The following is a 22,352-nucleotide window of genomic DNA, read 5'->3' as shown; positions in this document are numbered from 1 at the left end:
TCCATGATTAATGTGATTTGAAGAGGAGTAATAAAATGAGCTCTAACATGGAAAGTAAGCGTTTCCGGACACAAGTCCACATAACATATTTTCTTTCTTTGTGTGTGAGGAATGTTTCCTGAAAGTTGGGCCGTACCTTTTTGTAACATCCTGTATAAATCAATTTAGACTGCTACAGTGGTAATCGTAGCAAAGGACTGTAGAGTTGCTAACTTAAGACGCATGAATTGCTGCTGTTGACAGTATCCACCAGCCACACACTTTGAAACAATTCACACTATTTGCACCTTCTTATGGCAACTGTACTTAAATGTCAATATAAGTGGCATGTACTGCAGACATGCCTATTATTATTATTATTATTATTACAAAAAATTAAGGACATTTTGAAAAATTCTTTTTTACAGGATTTTTTTTTATGCATTTAGCTTCTTAGCACTGTTACTTATAAGTCATTTTTAATTCCTAAATATATTTTGAACATGAGATTTCCATTCATGAAACATTCAGCGAGCTATGCTCCAAAAAGGTTTTGGTACGTTTAGTGTTCGAAGTCCCTGATCTACGAGATCACAATGGAAGAGCTGAGACTTTGGGAACTGCAGACTATTTAGTTCCAAGTAGACACTGAGGCTATAAACTCAAGTAGGGACATGCATAATTCAGCCAAACAAATTAACTACGGCAGAGGAAGTATCCCAGATGTTGTTCACTATAGATGGTTTTGGTTTCACAGTTCTCCATCCCAATGGCACACATTAAGGTTAACTTCTTCACATAGAAGCTTGTACCATTATCAAGGTCGGACACTGGGTCATAGTGAATGTTCTGTTAACAATATGTGCAATACAGAGCTTAGCAATTGGTGCCATTTGCTATTCTGAGATGTAAAACTTGTAACCATTTCCTGTCATGTCTACATATTTATGAAATCTTGGCCAATAGCATCAAAAGAAAAATTCAAATGACAAGACTGTAAAATTAAAAGGAGCTAATGACCAGTAATTACATACCTACACGAGGCAAAACTCCAAGTATATAGATAACCAGAAGACTTAAAAATGGATTGTTTCCTTAATCGATGGAATTTCATTATTTACTCAACTAATTTTTATTTCCATCCTTCCCTCTCCCCTTTCTGCTAGCTATCAACTACACTAATTATTCCACCTTTCATTTTTCGTCCTCCTTGATCCACCTCTACTTCCCTCCCAGTCTTTTAAACATATATCTGGACTGAAACTTATCAACGTGTTATCCTATACAGTGTGTATATGCCACGGGACAACCTGGAAATCCAGGAAAAATACAGAAATTTTTTCACCTGGGTAAAATCTGGGAAAAACCAGGGAATTTTTTAGAATCCCAAGAATTTTTCACTGTTTTAGTTTTCTGTCAAATTTTTGTAATTTTGACTGGTAAGAACTGATATTCTAACAAAGAATTTTACTTCAGCTCGCTACTGCAGAATAATTCTGTACCAATCAAACACAAACAAGATAACACCAAAATACAACTTTAGCTGCAAAGAAGCTGCATCATTTACAACTACAAAATACAGTGCACACGTAAGCGTCTGTTGACAGCAAAATGTGTTGGAGGTTTTAGGACGAAGACTATGCCATACTTCGTAACAATAAACTGCTTTCAATAACTGACATTACAACTGTTTAAATTTCTAACAGGTTGTGCGAAAATATTGCAAATGATGGTTTGAGAAGTGTTATTTTCAATGTAAATTTCCTTTTACACAAGATGAATTGTGTTATGTGTGAGAATGCATGATGAATTTCTTACATTACAGAGTGTCTGACTCTCATTCAGAAAATTTTGGGCCCAGAAGACCCATCCATTTATGCCTTGGGCCCAGAAGACCATCCATTTATGCCATTATTTAAAATTTTACTGGCACGTGTGTGTGTGTGTGTGTGTGTGTGTGTGTGTGTGTGTGTGTGTGTGTGTGTGTGTGATGTATCTAAATGGGTAAAATGCGCTAAAAGAGACCAAACTTCAAGGTTAGTTTTACATATTTATTTTAGTTCTTTTGTAGATTACAATTTATGCAGTAATGAGAGCAAAAAGCACAATTATCCTTCAAAAAGAAAGCGCGAGGTGAGTTATTGAGCAATTTCACACATAATTGGCTTTTCTATGGAAAACACATATTCAGCCCAATAACCCACAAAATGTTCACTGCGCAGAAATTTATAATTGTGTTTGTCAGAAATATTCAGCTACTGCAATTTAAGCTGCACTCTTAAAGTTCTTCATAGCCACACCCCTCAGAAAAAACAGCAAAACATTTTTGACAACCAATGTTATACATAAAGCTTAGCTTTTCTTGTAGCTATGCTTTATCTACTTTAATTTAAACCAGTAACTTTCCCCACCTGTGTGTTTGCACTGCTTAATAGTGATGTTACTATTGGCTGACTCCATCATGTGTCCTGTGCTCTGACTATCTGCTGTCACCGAACTGGCGAGATCACTTGATATGACCTGTGGTTGGCTGACAAAAACACATCGGAATCTCAATTTCGGTGCTTCAGAAGTTACTGTTGTGGAATTTGTATTTACACATTTTTTTTTACAAAATACACATTGTATATGTTCCCACACTTCAAAGATCTTTCCTAAATGCGTGTTTTTTTTTTTTTTTTTTTTTTTTTTTTGTCATGTGTTTCATTTCTAAGCTGGTGTATAAAACCTTTACCATTCAAAGAACTGATAAATTTTACAGCTCCAAGGGGAGTGTATTGTCTCGTAACATAGAAAATATGTGCTTCCACCAGACAAAAAGGGTATTTTCACCCAGGAAAAAGTTTACTTTTAACCAGGAAACTTTTTTTGTCCGCTTATACACCCTGTTGTACCTCCAACTCTCTCTGACCCCTTCCCCTTCATCTCTATCTCTCATTTTCTTCATGACAGGTGGATTCCTCTCAGCTTGTTATCTGTCATTTGTCTCCCCATCCCAGTATTCCATAACCTATCCCCCTTTCTTCCATGAGGAAGGAACATAGTCTTTATGAAATGTCTATCTTTACAACAACCCACTTACTTTAACATCCATACATTGAACAAAAGACAACGTCAAGTTCCATTCTACCGAAACTCTATCCCCACACTTTACTCCATTCTTGGACACAAAAGCTATTATTAAATAAAGGAATTTTTTGGCAACAAAAGCATTATCTCTGGAGTATAAGGTCGAAACTTGTGCTGGCAGTTGAAGATTAAAGATTAACTTAGATATTTCATATTATGGATAATGTGTCCAAATTATATTAATTATGTTTAAAACATTGTAAATCATCATACAACTAAATACACCATTTGTACCTGCTGAGCCACCAATACATTGATTAATGATTTAAATTTGTTTGTAATAAAACAATACAATTCTGATTCACTGGGGGCACTTGAAAGCCACCCCCCTCCCCCTCCCTCCCACCCACCTTCCGCCATCATCAGTATTTTAACTGACTAGTAAACTGCAGATACAGGACAGGTTTTAGTCATAAATTCCAATAATTTGAGTAAAGAATCTTTCCAGTGATATAATGTAATTGATTTCTTACAAAATGTCTATTAGCATCGCATAATTCATTTTTATTTTTTAGATTATATGGAGGCTGTTGGTACTACTATCCAAAATGAACTACTGCTTTTATAATAAAACTTTTTCTTTTTTGTCATATGATTTATTATTATTAAATTTGTGGCCAAAAATTTCTCTCTGAGAATTTAGGTAACAACTCACAGAACAGTAGAGGTGTCAACAGGCACATAAATAAGACTGAAACTTTGCTAGCTTTCAGACAAATCAGTTCTAAAAAGGATTCGTCCAAAGCTAGCAAAGTTTTCAGTCATGTTTATGTGTCTGAAGATGACTCAACATCTCTAATATTTGGTGAGTGGTCATCTTTATTGCTAAATTATTTAAATTCTTTTATGATTTTCCACTGCCATTTCTGTGAATTTAGTTTGATAATGAGGAGCATAGCAGCATATACTAGTTGTGCTCTCTACTGGATTACTTAAATTGACTTCCAAATTGGTTTTGTCTTTTCTGAAATTATGGCCTGTTGTATTCCTGAACAGATACAACTATCTGAGCCCCATCCAGACACCTAGTGCTCATACTGCAACTTCATCATATCTGATAACCATAAGCTTCCAGATTCTGTGAGAAAACTACATTAAACAAATTTTGATATCTCTCTCTGAGCAAGATTTTCACAATTTTTTCTGTGAGAATTTAGATTTGGTTGCATACCCTATTCAGAAATTGGTTTCTGATTGCCAATGCTGACTGAAATCTGTAATTGAAGCAATAGTCATCATAATTTTTATAGTAACTTTATTTTAGTGAACAAGTAAAAATTTTTCATCAAAGAAAAAAGTTCAAGTTTGCACATTTAATTCTTCCATCAGTCATTTAGTACACTGAACTGCGTATCTGAGACCTAAAACAGGTCCATGGGGTTGCAAGACACATCCAGGAAGTCGTCGTCATCGTAGGTGACAGTACAGCGGTTGCTTTCACAACCTCTGTTCTCAAACGATATCTGTGCAGTCCTATCCTCTCCGTCACTGCTGTTATCCCGTCCATCTGTTGCTGGTGATGGGGGAGGAGGAGGATTAGTGGTGTCTTCCTTGTCTGTAGCCTCTGCTTCACCCTCTTCCTTGTCTGTAGCCTCTGCTTCACCCTCTTCTCGTTCATCATCGTCGTCGTCATCATCATCATTTGCCTTCGCTGCAGCTAGTTCAGCTCTAGTTAGTAGTGTTGGAAGGTCCACATCTGACAATTTATCTGTAAATAAAGATGAAATCATGTTTTTAAATAGATATATAATTTGGGGGGGGGGGGGGGGGGAGGAGGAGGAGGAGACTGGTGAGCGACACAACCACACAAATTGGAGAAATATCCTTGTCAAGAAATTCTCTCCGAGTTACGTGTGTCTAATTTCATTAACTCATGCCTCTTTTACTCCTCCATTCCCACTATTTTCATCTATACCACCATAGCTTACTCTACTGTTAAAATAATCTATTAGTGAGAACACAATTCAGTTGCTAATGTCACTTTTGCATAGCAGTAATCAACCAATTTCATTAGATCTGTTTAAAAATACAACAATGGATACAACTTGTTGGTGTTGCACATACGGAAGTAAAATAATTTACAATCTATGAAATATGATCAAATTTACAGTAGGGCAAACTATTGCAAAGGCACTTCTTCATCAATGCATTTTTGGCCTCTAGATATGGATGTGTTTAGTATTCATAAAAAGAATACTTGCTGTTATCCTACATGAACAAATGTTTTAATTCACTGGATTAGTCATAAACACAATGTTTAAAAACAGGAATCTGAAAAAAAAAAAACATAAACAGTGACCCATATGGAGTTGGCCTATTTTCGCTAAGTTAAGGTTCCAGCAATATTTTTACTCAAGCATGAATGTTTCCGGCTATGATGGGATGCAAGTATAAAATCAATCCCATGGTCTTTTGCTTCCTTTTGTCCAACATCTGTTGAAAATTGCAATAGAATGAAACAGCATGTGATTTTGAGCATGCCAAAAATTTATTTAAATCCTCAAGTTCAGTTCATGAGCAATTCTAGTCTAACAAGAATTATGTTCCCAAGAGTGTGACTTACTTTTTTTAAGCCACTTATATGGTGATGTAGGCTGTTGGTTGGTTGGTTGGATTAAAAGAGGGGAAAGGGACCAAACTACGACATCATCAGTCCCTTGTTCCGAATAAAACAATGCCACAAGTGCGAGAATAAAACAAACGAGACTGACAACTCAAAACGGAATGAAAGGAAAAATCACAAGAACAATAAGGGGCAACAAACATGTAAATGGACAAAAGGGGACAAGAAAACCACAGAAACACAAGAAATGGGATGAAGAGATTAAAACAATAAAGCAGATTACCATGGCTGGCTGACCATGAGAACAAAAAAAAAGCTAGCCATTCTGCAACACATTAAAACCTCCACCCTAGAAGCACTAGGATGGAGGACACTGAGGGACAAAGGACATGCACTAAAACTTAGATCAAATGATAAAACCCTCCCTCACAAATAAAACATAGAACTAAATCAGCTGATGAGGCATTGTCAGAGAAAATTAGCAGTGATGAGTCCAGTAACCCAGTATTTTGTTGCTGGGTAGTCAAAGTGTGACAGTGCACAAGAATATGGGCCACTGTCAACTGGGTCAGGGCGTATACGTGAACAAAGAAAAAAAATTCCCGCATTTTTCCTGGATTTACCGGTTGAAAATACACTTTCTCCCGGATGAAAACACACTTTTTCTGTGTTAAATGACAGTTCCTCAGCACTGTAAACCTTATCAATCCTTAGAATGCTTATGGTTCTCTACACAGACATAGAATTTGCCGGCACTTTAGAAAACAAAACCCGGGGGTGGGGGTGGGGGCACGTTTTGGAAAGATCTTTGATGTGCAGCAACATGTACACTGCATTTCTTCATTTTACGGAGGTATAAATTCAAATTCCACCAAACACTGCAGGCTACTTTCCGAAGCAATGAAATCGAGATTGCGACGCGCTTTTGTAAGCCAGTCATAGCTCACGTCACGTGATCTTGGCAGCTGATGACAGCACAGGACATGTAGTGTAGTCAACCAATAGCAAGACCACTCCTAAGTAGTGAAAACACACAAAAAGAAAAGTTAATGGTTTAAATTAATATACATAGTTTTGCTAGAAGAAAAACAAAGCTTTCACAAATAATATTGGTCTCTAAGATTAATAAGCTGCAAGAGAAGCTAAGCTTCCACATATAATGCTGATAATTTGTGCGTGTTACACTTTAAGATACATCACACAAATGTGCCAGTAAAATTTTTAATAATGATATAAATGTCTGATTTTCTGGGCTCGAAATTCTTCTACATGGTCGTCCTCAAAGAGTTGATTTTTAAATGAGACTCAAACGCTCTGTGATTTAAGAAATTCATTGTACATTCTCGCTCATAGTTCATCTTGCGTAAAATGAAATTTACTTTGAAAGTAACACTTTTCAAACCACCATTCGCAATATTTTCCCATGACTTGTTAGAAATCGGTTCGTTTCAGCAGTTGCCAGAGAGCGCCAGATAACAGGCGTCACTGCGCCTGCGCAGCTACGATGACGCAGGAAGCCCATATGTTCGTACGTGTAAAATATCAAAAGATCTTGCATTATGTCATAAAAGAAACAAGACATCAAAGGATACTTCAGGAGCATCGGAATTTCGTGAACTATACTAAAATGCATAATTTGGCTTAAAGGTGCACAATTGTATGACCATATTTGGATGTAAATTTTCTTGAGTACCAGTACTGTATTATCTCAGGCCAGCTGGGATGCCCGAGCGGTTCTAGGCGCTACAGTCTGGAACCGTGCGACCGCTATGGACACAGGTTCGAATCCTGCTTCGGGAATGGATGTGTGTGATGTCCTTAGGTTAGTTAGGTTTAAGTAGTTCTAAGTTCTAGGGGACTGAAGACCTCAAGTCCCATAGTGCTCAGAGCCATTTGAATTTGTATTATCTCATGTTTGGTTCTTTATTATGGCATAATGCCATACGAGCTAGCAGATGGAAAACGTGCACTTGAAATACAGCGAACAGTTGAAACTAGACAACAGTGTGAAATTAAACACATCGTTTCAAATAAATTGACTGCCTCAGCGCAAAATATTAATAAAAGCCAAATCTCTTTAGCAAATCGACAAAAATAAATTCATTGTTCTGCAAGGTGATTAATGCGTGACTGTCAGAAAGGTGGAAATAAAACCTGAAACTTGCGACATATTTTAGCCTTCCGTAATTATGCTAACGTATTTTAATTCATTTGGTAGCTCCCGGCCACAGAAATCCGTTTTGTTTTCATTTAATGTGAGAGCAATAAATGAAGAGGAAACAGCAAAATCACTAAACATAAACACAGGTCATGTGGAGATTACCCACCTCCCCACTACAACTCAGACTGCTCTGTGCATCAGCCCCGAGGCTACGATATTTCCAAACCGGTGCAATTTAGGTAGTGGCGCCCAGCCACACATCTGTAGCCAGAAGCGGGAGAAGGTACTACTCATAGGCGACTCAACTGCACATGCGCAAGAGCCCGCCCGCAATTGTCCAAATACATCAAATGTAAACAGCTATTATGTCATGCTCATCGGATGCAATTTGTTGTTAGGAAGCACTACATATTCTCCCTAAAGCCTTTGACACACTTTGGTTGGCAGACGCTTGTATGAGCACTGTGTTTTGTTGTTGTATATGGCGCATTTCCTTTGCGACGTAAGTTTTATTTTCGCCCCCCCCCCCCCCCCCCCCCCCCTCTCGTTCATGTTTTTTTGCTGTAGCATTATTCAGCAGAAGCGGGATACAGTAATATCCTTCGTTAGAGCATTGGTTCTTACCAGTCAAAATCACAAAAATTTAACTAGTAACTAAAGCAAGGAAAAATTCCTGGGTTTTTCCCGGTTTTCTCCCAGACGAAAAAATTCCCGCGTTTTTCCCGGATCTCCTGGGTCGTATACACCCTGTGGGTGCTCCACCAACGCTCAGGCGGGTCTTCACGGTGCAGGAGGTAACCGTGGGTCGCCCAAGCATGGCCAATGCGGAGCTGGCAAAGGACAACTGATTCCCTGCGAGGCCTGCATGGAAGAATTCCACACATTCGTAGTCTCCTTAATGACACGCTGTTTGTTGTGTGTACTGTTCTGCCATTCTGTCTCCCACAGCCGAAAAACCCTATGGCATAAGTCAGAACTCGGGCATGGATGTGTGTGATGTCCTTAGGTTAGTTAGGTTTAAGTAGTTCTAAGTTCTAGGGGACTTATGACCACAGCAGTTGAATCCCATAGTGCTCAGAGCCATTTGAACCATAAGTCAGAACGAAGGTCAGGTTCAGGGATGCCCATCTCTAGAAGCGGTTTCCAAGTAGCCTGTTTGGTCAACCTGATGGCAAGTTCATTGCCTGGGATGCCGACATGTCCTGGGGTCCACACAAACACCACTAAATGACGGGACAGGTCCAGGGCATAGATGGACTCCTGGATGGACACTACCAAAGGATGGTTAGGGTAGCACTGGTCGATAGCTTGTAGGTTGCTCAAGGAGTCAGTACATAGAAGAAACGATTCCCCAGGGGATGAACGGATACACTGAAGTGCACAAGAGATGGCCACCAGCTCTGCAGTGAATACACTGCAGCCATCGGGCAAAGAATGCTGTTCAAAATGTGTACACCACTTCAGAGCCCCGGAACACGTCAAGATTCGAGAGGAAGTGACAGCTGATGGAGGTGTTTGCCGACGGACTTGGATGGGAGATGGTAAAGGGAAGGACTCCAATTCAGACAGAAGGGAACGTACGCGAACCGCAATTGTTAGCCGTGACCCGGGCCACTGATGCGGGAGATGAACTGCCGAGGGTGGATAAAGGAGACAGTAATTCGGATGCTCAGGAGAACTACAAATGCGTGCAATGTACCTGGCAAGCAGTTGTGCACGTCGGATATGCAATGGAGGGACTCCGGCCTACACCAGGACACTGATCACAGGACTCTTTCTAAAACCTCTCGTCGCTAGGCGAACGCCACAGTGGTGCACTGAGTTGAGTAAAAGCAACACTGAGGGTGCCGCCAAACCATAAACCAGACTCCCATAGTCAATGGCTTTGTAGAACTGCAGTAGAGTAGAGTGATCTGCACTCCAGTTGGTGTTGCTCAGGCAGCGGAGAGCATTGAGGTGCTGGCAGCACTTCCACTTAAGCTGACGAAGGTGTGGTAGCCAAGTCAATTGGGTGTCAAAAACCAGTCCTAAGAATCGATATGTCTCCACTACAGTGAGTGGATCGTCATGATGGTAAAGTTCTGGTTCAAGATGAGCGGTACGACTTCGACAGAACTGCTTGACACATGACTTAGCGGACGAAAACAAATTGGAAGTTGTGGGCGAGAGCCCATGACTGCGCCTTGTGGATGGCTCCCTATAGGCACCGCTCAGAAACACCACTACTGGTGGATCAGTATGAAATGCAGAAGTCGTCTGCATACAGAGAGGGTGAGACGGACGGCATACAGCTGCTGCTAGACAGTTAATGGCCACTAAAAATAGTGATACACTAAATACAGAGCCCTGCGGGACTCCATTCTCCTGGATATTGGGGGAACTATGGGAGGCAACAACTTGGACACGGAAAGTATGGAGTGACAGGAAATTCTGGATAAAAATCTGGAGTGAACATTCTGTTGGCACCCATCTATATAGGGAGAAATGATCATCACAATAAAATACGAGAAATCACAGCTTGCTCAGAAAAATTTAAGTGCTCGTTTCTCCCAAGCTCTGTTCGAGAGGGGAACGGTAGAGAGATAGCTCTAAGGTGGTTCACTGAACCCTTTGCCAGCATTTAATTGTGAATAGCGGTGTAATCACGTAGAGGTAGACATAGCGGGCTTCGGAGACCCCACCTGTATAATGTGGCAAGGATATGACGTCATCAGGTGGTGTCATACGCTTTGCATAGATCAAAAAAGATGGCAACAAGGTGTTGGCTGTTCGGATGGCAGACTCGAGGGACACAAGATTATCAGTGCCCATGGCAGAAGCCACCCTGACATGGAGCCAGTAGACCACGTGACTCCAGGACCCAATCCAACTGCCGACACACCATACGTTCCAGCAGCTTACAAACAACGTTGGTAAGGCTGATGGGCCAACAGCTATTCCCATCAAGCAAGTTTTTACCGGGTCTGGGCACTAGAACGATGGTGCTCTCCCACCAATGTGATGGGAAGACGCCATCGCACCAGATCCGGCTGAAGATGACAAGGAGATGGCGCTTGTAGTCAGATGAGAGATGTTTAATCATCTGACTGTGGATCCGATCCGGCCCGGGAGCTGTGTCAGAGCAATGTGCAAGTGTGCTGAGGAGCTCCCACTCAGTAAATGGAGCATTCTAGGGTTCACTGTAGCGTGTAGTGAACAAGAGGATTTTCCTTTCCATCCCCCGTTTGAAGGTGCGAAAGGATGGGCGTGTAGTTCTCCAATGCAGAGGCTCGAGCACAGTACTCAGCAAAGTACTCGGCAATCCCATTTGCTTCGGTACATAGTGTGCCATTGATGGTAATGCCTGGGACACCTGTTGGGGTCTGGTACCCAAAAAGATATCTGATCTTTGTCCAGACTTGGGAAGGTGATGTATGGCACCCAATGGTCGACACGTACCTCTCCCAACACTCCTGTTTCTGTCGTTTTATAAGCTGACATACATGGGCACAGAGCCGCTTAAAGGTTATCAGATGCTCTAGGGAAGGGTGTCGGTTATGTCGCTGTAGAGCTCGCTGACGCTCTGTAACTGCCTCAGCGACTTCTGGCGACCACCAAAGGACTGTCTTTTGCCGGGGTACCATACAGAGCAAGGGATTGTGTTTTCTGCCGCAGAAACGATTGTGGTAGTCACCTGCTCAACTATCACATCAATGTTACTATGTGGGGGAGAGTCAATGGTGACAGTAGAGGTGAAAGTTTCCCAGTCTGCCTTGTTTAAAGCCCATATGGGCAGGTGTCCGTGGGTCTGACACTGGGGCAGTGACAGGAAGATGGGGAAGTGGTCACTACCACCAGGTCGTCATGTGCTCTCTTGTGGATAGATGGGAGAAGTCTTGGGTTGCAAATTGATAAATCAATGGCTGAGTAACTACCTCGAGCCACACTGAAATGTGTGGCGGCCCCAGCATTTAAGAGGTCGAACTGAGACAGTTAAGTTTCGACATCTCTGCCTCGGTCAATAAGCACGGAGTCACCCCACAAGCGGTTATGGGCATTAAAATCTCCCAAAAGTAGTAAAGGTTTAGGGAGTTGATCAATCATTGCAGCTAATATATACATTGCAAACAGTTATTTCATGTGTCATCCGTATTCTGAGAGCCACAGCTTCAAGAGGGGTTTGAAGGGGCACAGTTTCACTACACACTACAGACTGAGTTTAGGGCATAAACGCAAACTCCACCTGACACTTGATTATAGTCGCTACAGTTCCTGTAATATCCCTTATAGCAGAGGAGGGCAAGGGTCCACATTGTCAAGGGCCAGGTTTCCCGGAGGGCAATGCAGAAAGCAGGTGTACAGCTTAACAGTTGCCATAGCTCAGCCAGGCGGTGGAAAAAAAAGGCTACAATTCCACTGAAGGGTGATGTCATCGTGAGATTGAGAAGGCATGGAACAATCAATGAGGCAGTTTACGCCTCAGGTTCACCTGTTGCCTCCGACTTTTTGCGTGAACAGTCTATATCCATTGTGTCTGAGGGTCCAGCGAGATCCAGGTCCTCAGTGGATGCCAGAATCTCCCATCCCCCATCCTCAGATGCAGAGCTTGCAGGTTGCAGTGGTGTGGGTGCCACCTCAAGTTCCTTGTTCTTGGAGGTCTTCTTTTCTGATTTCTTGTGCTGTTCTTTGGGTCTCCCTGGCTGGGAGGACTTCACTGAGTCAGCCTCCGGGACTGAGAATGATCGTGAAGCCCTAGATCCAGTTGCTTTTGGGCTTTTCACTGGCAGGTGTCATCTTTCTCACTAGCAGAAATCTGGGAAGGGAGCGAAGCAAGAGATCCCTTCCTAGTGAGAGGAGCCGAAGAAGCCTTACGCTTCTCTGGCTCAGAAGTGGGGACTGAAATCCCCGATTGGGGGGGGGGGGGGGGGTTGTAGCTCCTAAAGTAGGTGGTATAGGAGCAACAGGGAGGGAAGTGCCCCCCCTCCCCACGATCAAGGACCAAGTGGGCAGGTGTTGTCTCCCACTTCTAGAGAGGCAACAGGAATTCGAGGAAGTGATGGGGCGACAACTGTTCTCATAGCGACCGCATATGAAGAGGTCACAGCTACAGGATGTAGGCGCCCAAATTTCATCTTAGCCACATTGTAGATCAAGTCGGTCTAGCGTCTTGTATTCCACGATTTGCCTCTCTTTCTGTAAACTCCTGCAGTCTGGCAAGCAAGGTGAATGATGCTCTCCGCAGTTGACATAGGGGAGGCAGGGCACATGGAGTATTGGTAGGCGATGGACGTCCACAATCTCGACAGGTGGGGCTGGAAGTACAGCGGAAGACATATGGCTGAACTTCCAGCTCTTAAAGCACCGCATTGGGGGAGGGATATGTGGCTTGCCGTCACAGTGGTAGACCACCACTTTGACCTTCTCGGGCAATATATCACCCTCGAAGGCCAAGATGAAGGCACCGGTGGCAACCTGGTTATCCCTCGGACCCCAATGGACGCCCCGGATGAAATGAACACCTCACCACTCTAAATTGGCGTATGGCTCGTTGTCAGACTGCAAAAGGAGGTCCCTGTTGAATATAATACCCTGGACCATATTTAAGCTCTTATGAGGTGTGATGGTAACAGAAACATCCCCCAACTTGCCACAAGCCAGTAATGCCCATGACTGGGCAGAAGATGCTGTTTTCATCAAAACTGACCCAGAGCGCATTTTGAACAGGCCCTCTGCCTCCCCAAACTTGTCCTCCAAATGCTCCACAAAAAACTGGGGCTTCATGGACATGAAAGATTCCCCATCAACTCTCATACATACGAAGTACTGGGGTGAATAAGCTTCACTGCCATCCTTAGCCTGGCATTCCTCCCACGGTGTGGCCAGGGAGGGGAATGACTCGGGGTCATATTTCGTAGCATTAAAGTTAGACTTTGCCCGTTTAGAAACTGCTGGCAGCGGACCACCAGCAAGAGGTGACATACTACACGCCCTGATGCCACCAACTCCGACCAGGGGACCTCCCCACAGGTGCCACCCAGCCACAGCAAAGGCCACTTGGCAGGATGGCCATTGCCGGGAGTCCCAATGCCCCAGGGTGACGGGCATCTACTCCTTGGCATACGTGGGAAGTTAACGGCACAGGCATCAGTAGAACGACCTCTATCTTGTCAGGGGGCTACAATCAACAGGGTACATGGTGGCCCCACCACAACGGACTGGCTACTGCGGTGGAACTCAGGTGCAAAGATGTCCATGGCCATCATTGACACAGAAAGCGACACTGCATAGTGCATGGTAGAAAATGCACGCATAAAGGTGTCCTCGACCAAGAGATGCACAATGGACACAATGCACCATGTAAGGGGCCCTTCCTCAATTGGCTCGCTCTTTGGGAAAATTTTGAAAAATGGAGGTCAAACCCGACAGGGGACCATCACATAAAAGCTGAAACGTGTGAGACTCCTTTTAGTTGCCTCTTACAACAGGTAGGAATACCTCGGGCCTATTCTAACCCCTGGACCCACAGGGGGGATGTAGGTTGAGGCTCGAGGTATCGCATCCTGTAGACGTTCACCCTAGTGTAGGATGACCAGATTTTCCATGCAATAAAATGGGACAATTGCAAAAAATTGGGATTAAAAAATGGGACAAAACTGGATACTTGAACAAAATGAAAGTATTCTGTAGGTATGACTGTGTCGTCTGACTAAAAAAATTAAAAACTAACATTTAAAACATAAAAAGGCATATATTTTACCAAGACACTTCAAAACATGCTTGTAATGGCACTGCATCATATGAAAATTCATTGTTTTTCTAAGAACTGATTATAATTCAAAATACTGAGAAACTGATAGAATGGTTTCTAACAAATGAACACTAATGTAGATATCAAAAAGCCCAGAGACCGTTTAGCTACTGGTCAGGAACACTGCTACTAGCTTTGCAACTATTACAACACCCATTATATTTCAAAAGCTTTGAAATGGTTAATAGCAGGTTGTAGAATGTCTTGCAATTAAGGCCTTGATAATATGTCATAACTATTACAACTGCTTCAATAGTCTCAGTGGTAAAACAGTTTTCGTATCAAACTAAAGGGAATTCACAACTGAAAATACTCTTTCCACAACTGCATTTGTGTCTGGTACAGCAAGAGCAAAATTCACAAGCATCTCTATATTTTTACATGAAGTACTTGTACTTTTAAGTATATGAAAAACATCAAATCATCTCTTATCTGTTTCCAAAGACACTTCTTTTCTCATTCCTCAAGTTTCTTGTATACCATGTTGTGCACACATTCTATCTCATCAAACAATACATCTTTATCTAGCTGAAGACGGGGAACAGCAATTTGGATTCTTGAGAAATGTAGGAAAACACAAGGCAATACTGAGCCTACAACTTCTCATAGAAGCTAGGTTAAGGAAAGGAAAAACCTACATTTCTAGCATTTGTAGACTTAGAGAAAGCTTATGTCAATGTTAACTGGAATATTCTCTTTCAAATTCTTAAGGTGACAGGGGTAAAATACAGGGAGCAAAAGTCTATTTACTGTTTGCACAGATACCTGATGGCAGTTGTAAGAGTTGAGGGGCATGAAAGGGAAGCAGTGGTTGAGAGAGCATTATAGCATACCCCCATGTTATTTTTCCTTTTCCAAGTTTGAAGAAATAACTGATGTTTGAAATTTACTAAAGTTCTTGTAACCAGTTTCTTCTTTAAGCAGCTCTAACTCCTCAGCTGATTCTGTAACTAAAATTATGGTTCTTCCCAACTTTTGGATTGAAACTGAAACCATTTTCAAATGGTTTTGAGTGAAATTAAGCTAAAGATGTGACTTTGAGTGTTCAAAAAAGTTTCAGCAATGTAGAACAACTATCCAGCAAAGGTTTTTTTATTTACATCTTTATCAAAATATCACCATTATTTTTATCACATTAGTTGGTTTTAATATGACCTTTTTTCTTAATCTTTGTCATATCTTTTAATAATACAAAATTGTTAAGGCTTTCGTGGCCACTTGTTGACAAACTGCCTATTGGCTTCTGTCTCGGGTTCTTCGGCCGATGTTCATCTAGTGATTTTTCTGACGTTTCGCCAGCACGAGTGGCTGGCATTGTCAAAGCTTCACCCTCCATTGCCGGTGGTGAACTGGAGCCGAGCTCGCGGCCGCAGACTATATGTACCTGGCGCGCCAACGTCCGAGGGCTTCTCCGCGGTCATTTCCGGTGCGGTTCTCCTCTTGCTACCTGCGACGGTCGTTCGCTGCAGTACGGGAATCCAGGACCCATTTACCTTACGGCTTTCCTCTTTCTTGTTGAAACTGTTCGCGTGTTTTTGTACTTCTACAGCCTGCCGATAAGGGGAATGCGACCGTCGTAATGAAGACCGAAGATTATGAGCAAAAGATCCGAGACCTATTAGATCCGACGACGTACCGAAAACTAAGCGCAGATCCGATGCAGCGTATCACTCGGAATACGAATCGATTAATCAAGGCGTCTTCTCTGCCGGCAAACATACAGAGAAACCTGCGCAACATGGAAGCCCTACCACCTTGGCTGTATGGATTACCCAAGATCCATAAGAACAACGTTCCACTGAGACCGATCGTTAGCGCTCCTGGCTCACCAACGTATAAACTGGCAAAACACTTGGCCTCTCTGCTCCAGCCACACGTGCGGAAGACCGACACATACATTAAGGACTCAGGACATTTCATTGAGAAGCTGAAGAAGCTGAAACTTGCTCCAAACGACATCCTGGTCAGCTTTGATGTTGTTTCGCTATTTATGAAAGTGCCACTCAGTGACGCTCTGGAGCACATCGGTTCCATGTTCCCACAAGACATCAAAAAGCTCTTCCATGCATGTCTCACCACGAGCTATTTCACGTGGAATGGCGATTTCTACGAACAGCTGAAAGGCGTCGCCATGGGTAGTCCTCTCAGTCCAGTGGTGGCCAACTTCTTCATGGAACAATTCGAAGCACAGGCACTGGACTCGGCGACTTGCAAACCTAAGGTGTGGTACAGGTACGTCGATGATACTTTCGTGGTGAGGAGCCATGGTGAAGAAGAGCTCGGTGACTTCCTAAGACACTTGAACAGCCTCCATGCCAACATAACATTTACCATGGAAGTAGAAAAGGACAAGAAACTGTCATTTCTAGATGTGCTGGTCACAAGGGAAGGCGATAACCTGGGACACAGCATGTATCGAAAACCGACAAACACGGACCGATACCTTCACAAACTGTCAAACCACCACCCGAGCCAGAAAAGAGGCATGATTAGTACGCTCGTAACGAGAGCAGGACGAATATGTGAGCCGCAACACCTCAAACGAGAAATGCAACACCTGGAAACTGTTCTGAGGAGCAATGGGTACTCCACAAATTACATTAGAAGTGTAACAGAGCCAAACACTCGGCGAAGTAAAGAACCAGAAAAAGAAATGTCAGGTACGGCCTTTCTGCCATACATTCCCAGAGTGACGGACAAAATCGGCCGTATATTGCGCAAACATGGCGTAAAGACGATTTTCAAACCGACAAGGAAGATCAAAGAGTGTCTTAGATCGGCGAAGGAGAAAAGAGACCCACTCGCAATGTCAGGAATATACCGTATACCATGCACATGCAGAAAAGTTTATGTCGGAATGACTGGACGATCAATTAACACCAGGATCAAAGAGCATAAGCGACATTGCAGGTTGGGACTGGTGGAGAAATCGGCCGTGGCAGAGCACACACTGAATGAGACCGACCACGTAATAAAATTTGCCGACACGGAAGTTCTGGCTGTAGAGAAGCACTATCACACGCGCTTGTTCAGAGAAGCTGTAGAAATACAAAAACATGCGAACAGTTTCAACAAGAAAGAGGAAAGCCTTAAGGTAAATGGGTCCTGGCTTCCCGTACTGCAGCGAATGACCATCGCAGGTAGCAAGAGGAGAACCGCACTGGAAATGACCGCGGAGAAGCCCTCGGACGTTGGCGCGCCAGGTACATATAGTCTGCGGCCGCGAGCTCGGCTCCAGTTCACCACCGGTAATGGAGGGTGAAGCTTTGACAATGCCAGCCACTCGTGATGGCGAAATGTCAGAAAAATCACTAGATGAACGTCGGCCGAAGAACCCGAGACAGAAGCCAATAGGCAGTTTGTCTTTTAATAATTCTGTAACTTTTTAAAAAATTTCCTCTCAATTTTACCATCTTTTCATTTGGGATCTTCACCCATGTGATTTTTATTTACCTGTCCAGTTATTTAAATATTTGGATATACTGATCTATCAGTTTTTAAAAAAACACACAATTAGATAATCCTATTCATACTGGCTGTGAAATGGTGTAAAAAAATTAGTTTTCATTACAAGACAAACACTTTTTGGACAGTCGATGTTGGACAGACAGGTAAATCTCAATCTATGTGGTAACAGTTATATTCCATTGAATTGCCGCACATACTGAATTTGCGTGAACTGACAGTACTTTTATACGTAAAATAATCACATAAAATAGCAGAGTTTCTCAGTATTTTTACCAAAAATAACCATTGGTCATCTCTCTAGAACACTAATTCAATACAAAATTTATACACTTCAAAATCCATCCATGTCCTAAATAGCCTTTGGATCACTGATATTGGAAGAAACTGATAGTGCTATAGTCAATTTCTGTGACTGATTTCCTTACACACAAAAAGCTACAACTGGAATGTGCTCACTAAGCACCTGACATTCATTTGAAGTGCCACCACTTTTAGCAAAGAAATGTTTAATTGTCTTCTTTGACAGTTGATTATAAAACCTTTGTAACATTTAAGATAATGTTCCAACTCCTCTTTTCACTACTGCACTCCAGACTTCTTTAGGTGTCATTGCAGTGTCAATTATTTTGAAGGCCTGAGTCGTTTTATTCATTGTCAGATTTCTAAGAAGCTGAACTTATTTGACTTCTGTTTCCTCTTTATTACCTGCTCTATCTGAAAACGTTCATATCTTCATTTCTCAGATCCTGAGAATGGGGATTTAGGAGGTCACACACATTCCCTTCATCGACATCAGTGAATCCAGTCTGCCACGCCATTTCCAAAATTTCTCTTGTTGCAATGGTGGTTACATTGATCACTTCAATCTTCTAACAATGACACAGCATTTGGCCACAGTTCCCTCCATAAACCATTCAAACATTTCTGGAGTGGTGTCATTCCATGCATCTCTAATAACATCAATGGCCATCTTAATAATAAACTGTGGCCAGAAAATTTTGATGGTAAATTTGTCATTCAAATCACACTTTTCTATGAGACTTGAGAAAGTCTTGTGCAGATTAGAACGCCTATTAATGTAGAAATAATTCCCTCATCCATGGATTGCAGGATAGATGTAGCATCCCATGGCAGAAATATGAATTCATTGTTTTTATTTGAATTAATAATGGAAAGTGGGTGGCTAGGAAAGTTCTCAAGCAGGAGAATTTTGGATCAGATTCTTTCTTTTTCACAGTTTTTCTATTCAGTTCATTAGCAAAATATTCACTGAAAATGGCAGAAGTCAGCAACCCCCCCCCCTTTTTTTTCTCTTTCTTTCCATCCCAAATGATCTTCCAAGTGTGCTCTTATCACAAACTTCGAATGTTGTAGGATTTTGAGAGTGGTAATCATAAATGGTCTTACTTTGCAATCCCCTGCAGCATGACCTCTGAAAAAGTTTCATCAGTTCTTGGCAGCCTTAAAGTAAGGTGGCATTTTTTTCTCGAATAGAAGTAAATTTGCAGCTAGGCATTTGTTTCCAAAATAATCCGTTTTGTCAAACTTGAAAACCTGTTTCACACTATAGCCTTGTTCTGTCACATTTCTTTAAAACTCTTTTTAAATTCTTCACCTTGAACTGCCTCTCCTGTCGTTTTAATGTTGTGTAAGCTGGAATGATGCTTGAAGCGATCAATCCAGTGGGAGCTGGCCTAGAAAGGAGCTAGACTGTCCTATTCTTCCATTAAATCTGCATACAATCTCTTGGCTTTAGCTTGAATAGCAGCTCCAGAGAGAGGCATAGGCTGCTGGTTGTTGTGTTCACTCCAACGGTTTAGTATTTTTCCATTCTTTCCATTGCCTTCGATTCAGATTTGGTCACTCTAGTCACACTTACATTAGCTGAATATTCGGCAGTTTTTCAAACTGATTCCATATTGCCTCGCACAGTTCTCACAGTTCCAAAGCACACTAAATGTCTACAATACGCTCATATTTTTCATACTGATCCAAAAATTCTAACTTTGTTTCTAATGAATACAATCTTCGTACATGCTTCTTTCCCTTAACAAGGCATACTTTCTTTCCTCGCACCTGAAGTGCAACTTCACAGCTCTACTGACTTGAACTGACAAGTTATGTCAAAACATGACTGAAGATGCACATTAAGATGCACTAATGCATTACTGCTCCCATGCAACATTAACAGATGGCAGGATTGGACTTAAAAGCTTAACAACCAATGAAATTCAGTTTAAGAGAAGCCTAAAGGATTTATTGGTGGCCAACTCCTTCTACTCCATTGATGAATTTCTTAGTAAAACCAACTGATTTGTATATAAGTACAACATAACTTCTGCACAATTTCAGTGCAGTAATGTGTTCACTGAAAATTTGTGTGTGTGTGTGTGTGTGTGTGTGTGCGCTTGTGTGTGTGTAAGTGTGTAAGTATAATCTAACTTCTGCACCATTTCAGTGCAGTAATGTGTTCATTGTAAATAAGTATTACAGTAGTTGTATTACATGTTTCTTACCTTATAAATAAATAAAAAACTTTTTTATTTTAAATTCAGTGCAATAGTATTTGTAAAATGACTCTTAGTGTTCATTAAAAAATGACGATCATTCCACTTGGGACCTGTGGAATGGTACATTAGCTTATTTGTTTTAGTTGTAAATATTTGTCATGTATTGTTGTTTTTCTGACATGTTCCACATCCTGGAGGACCTCCTCACTACGGATCAATTGGAATGAAAGTAAATTTAATCTAATCTAATCTAAAACTGAAATTGCACACAAGAGAAAATGCGGATAACGAATCCAAGTACATTTAAAACGTAACTTTTGTAACAACATAGACAAAATAGTGCAGTTGAAGATATGGACAAAAAGTTTTACAAACAAGATAAAATTCAAGCAAAATGAATAATAGACATAATGACTGTGATGTTGTTTTTGTTGTGGTCTTCAGTCCTGAGATCGGTTTGATGCAGCTCTCCGGATTTCTACTAGCCCTAATCTTTTTACTTACTTGATCCTCTGCTGCCTTCACTACTTCATCCCTCAAAGCTACCCATTCTTCTTCTACTGTATTTCTTTCCCCCATTCTTGTCAATTGTTCCCTTATGCTCTCCCTGAAACTCTGTACAATCTCTGGGTTAGTCAGTTTATCCAGGTCCCATCTCCTTAAATTGCCACCTTTTTGCAGTTTCTTAATTTTAATCTGCAGTTCATAACCAATAGATTGTGGTCAGAGACAACATCCGCCCCTGGAAATGTCTCACAATTTAAAACCTGGTTCCTAAATCTCTGTCTTACTATTATATAATCTATCTGAAACCTGTAGTATCTCCAGGCTTCTTCCATGTATACAACCTTTTTGTATGGTTCTTGAACCAAGTGATAGCTATGATTAAGTTATGCTTTGTGCAAAATTCTAACAGGCAACTTCCTCTTTCATTTCTTACACCCAATCCATATTCACCTACTACGTTTCCTTCTCTTCCTTTTCCTACTATCGAATTCCAGTCACCCATGACTATTAAATTTTCATCTCCCTTCACTATTTGAAAAATTTATTTTATCTCATCATACATTTCTTCAATTTCTTTATCATCTGCAGAGCTTGTTGGCATATAAACTTGTACTACTGTTGTAGGCGTGGGCTTCGTGTCTATCTTGGCCACAATAAGACGTTCACTATGCTGTTTGTAGTAGCTTATCCGCACTCCTATTTTTTATTCATTAACAACCTACTCCTGCATTACCCCTATTTGATTTTATATTTATAACCCTGTATTCACCTGACCAGAAGTCTTGTTCCTCCTGCCACCGAACTTACTAATTCCCACTATATCTAACTTTAACCTATCCATTTCCCTTTTTAAATGTTCTAATATACCTGCCCGATTAAGGGATCTGACATTCCACGCTCCAATCCGTAGAACACCAGTTTTCTTTCTCCTGATAATGATGTCCTCTTGAGTAGTCCCCACCCGGAGATCCGCATGGGGGACTATTTTACCTCCGGAATATTTTACCCAAGAGAACGCCATCATCGTTTAACCATGCAGTAAACCTGCATTGTGATAACATGGATGAATATTTGAAATGATGAAGGGAAAAAATTAAACCAAAGGAAAAGACATAAAAATAATTAAAATCACATTGGAAAGATTTAGAGAGGGGGGGGGGGGGGGGGGGGGAAGAGTAGAAGGAAGTAAAAATGGGCAAATAAAGTTAATACAATGCTTAAAATGATGCAGCAATGGATAAAATATGA

The 22,352-nt window shown here is 41.5% G+C and overlaps 1 protein-coding gene across 1 annotated transcript in view; it reads right to left on the bottom strand.

The window, feature by feature from the left end:
- Positions 1 to 4,346: 4,346 nt before the first annotated feature.
- Positions 4,347 to 22,352, bottom strand: part of LOC126191370 (phosphorylated adapter RNA export protein) — a 145,977-nt gene continuing 127,971 nt past the window's right edge. Inside the window, exon 6 of the mRNA XM_049932217.1 lies at positions 4,347 to 4,816. Coding sequence (XP_049788174.1) covers positions 4,470 to 4,816 — 347 coding nt within the window. The 3' untranslated portion in view covers positions 4,347 to 4,469. The remainder of the gene's footprint in view (positions 4,817 to 22,352) is intronic.

Source organism: Schistocerca cancellata, chromosome 6 (genome assembly GCF_023864275.1).
Source record: "Schistocerca cancellata isolate TAMUIC-IGC-003103 chromosome 6, iqSchCanc2.1, whole genome shotgun sequence".
NCBI classification, from domain to species: Eukaryota; Metazoa; Arthropoda; class Insecta; order Orthoptera; family Acrididae; genus Schistocerca; species Schistocerca cancellata.
This window is presented reverse-complemented; position numbering and strand designations above follow the sequence as displayed.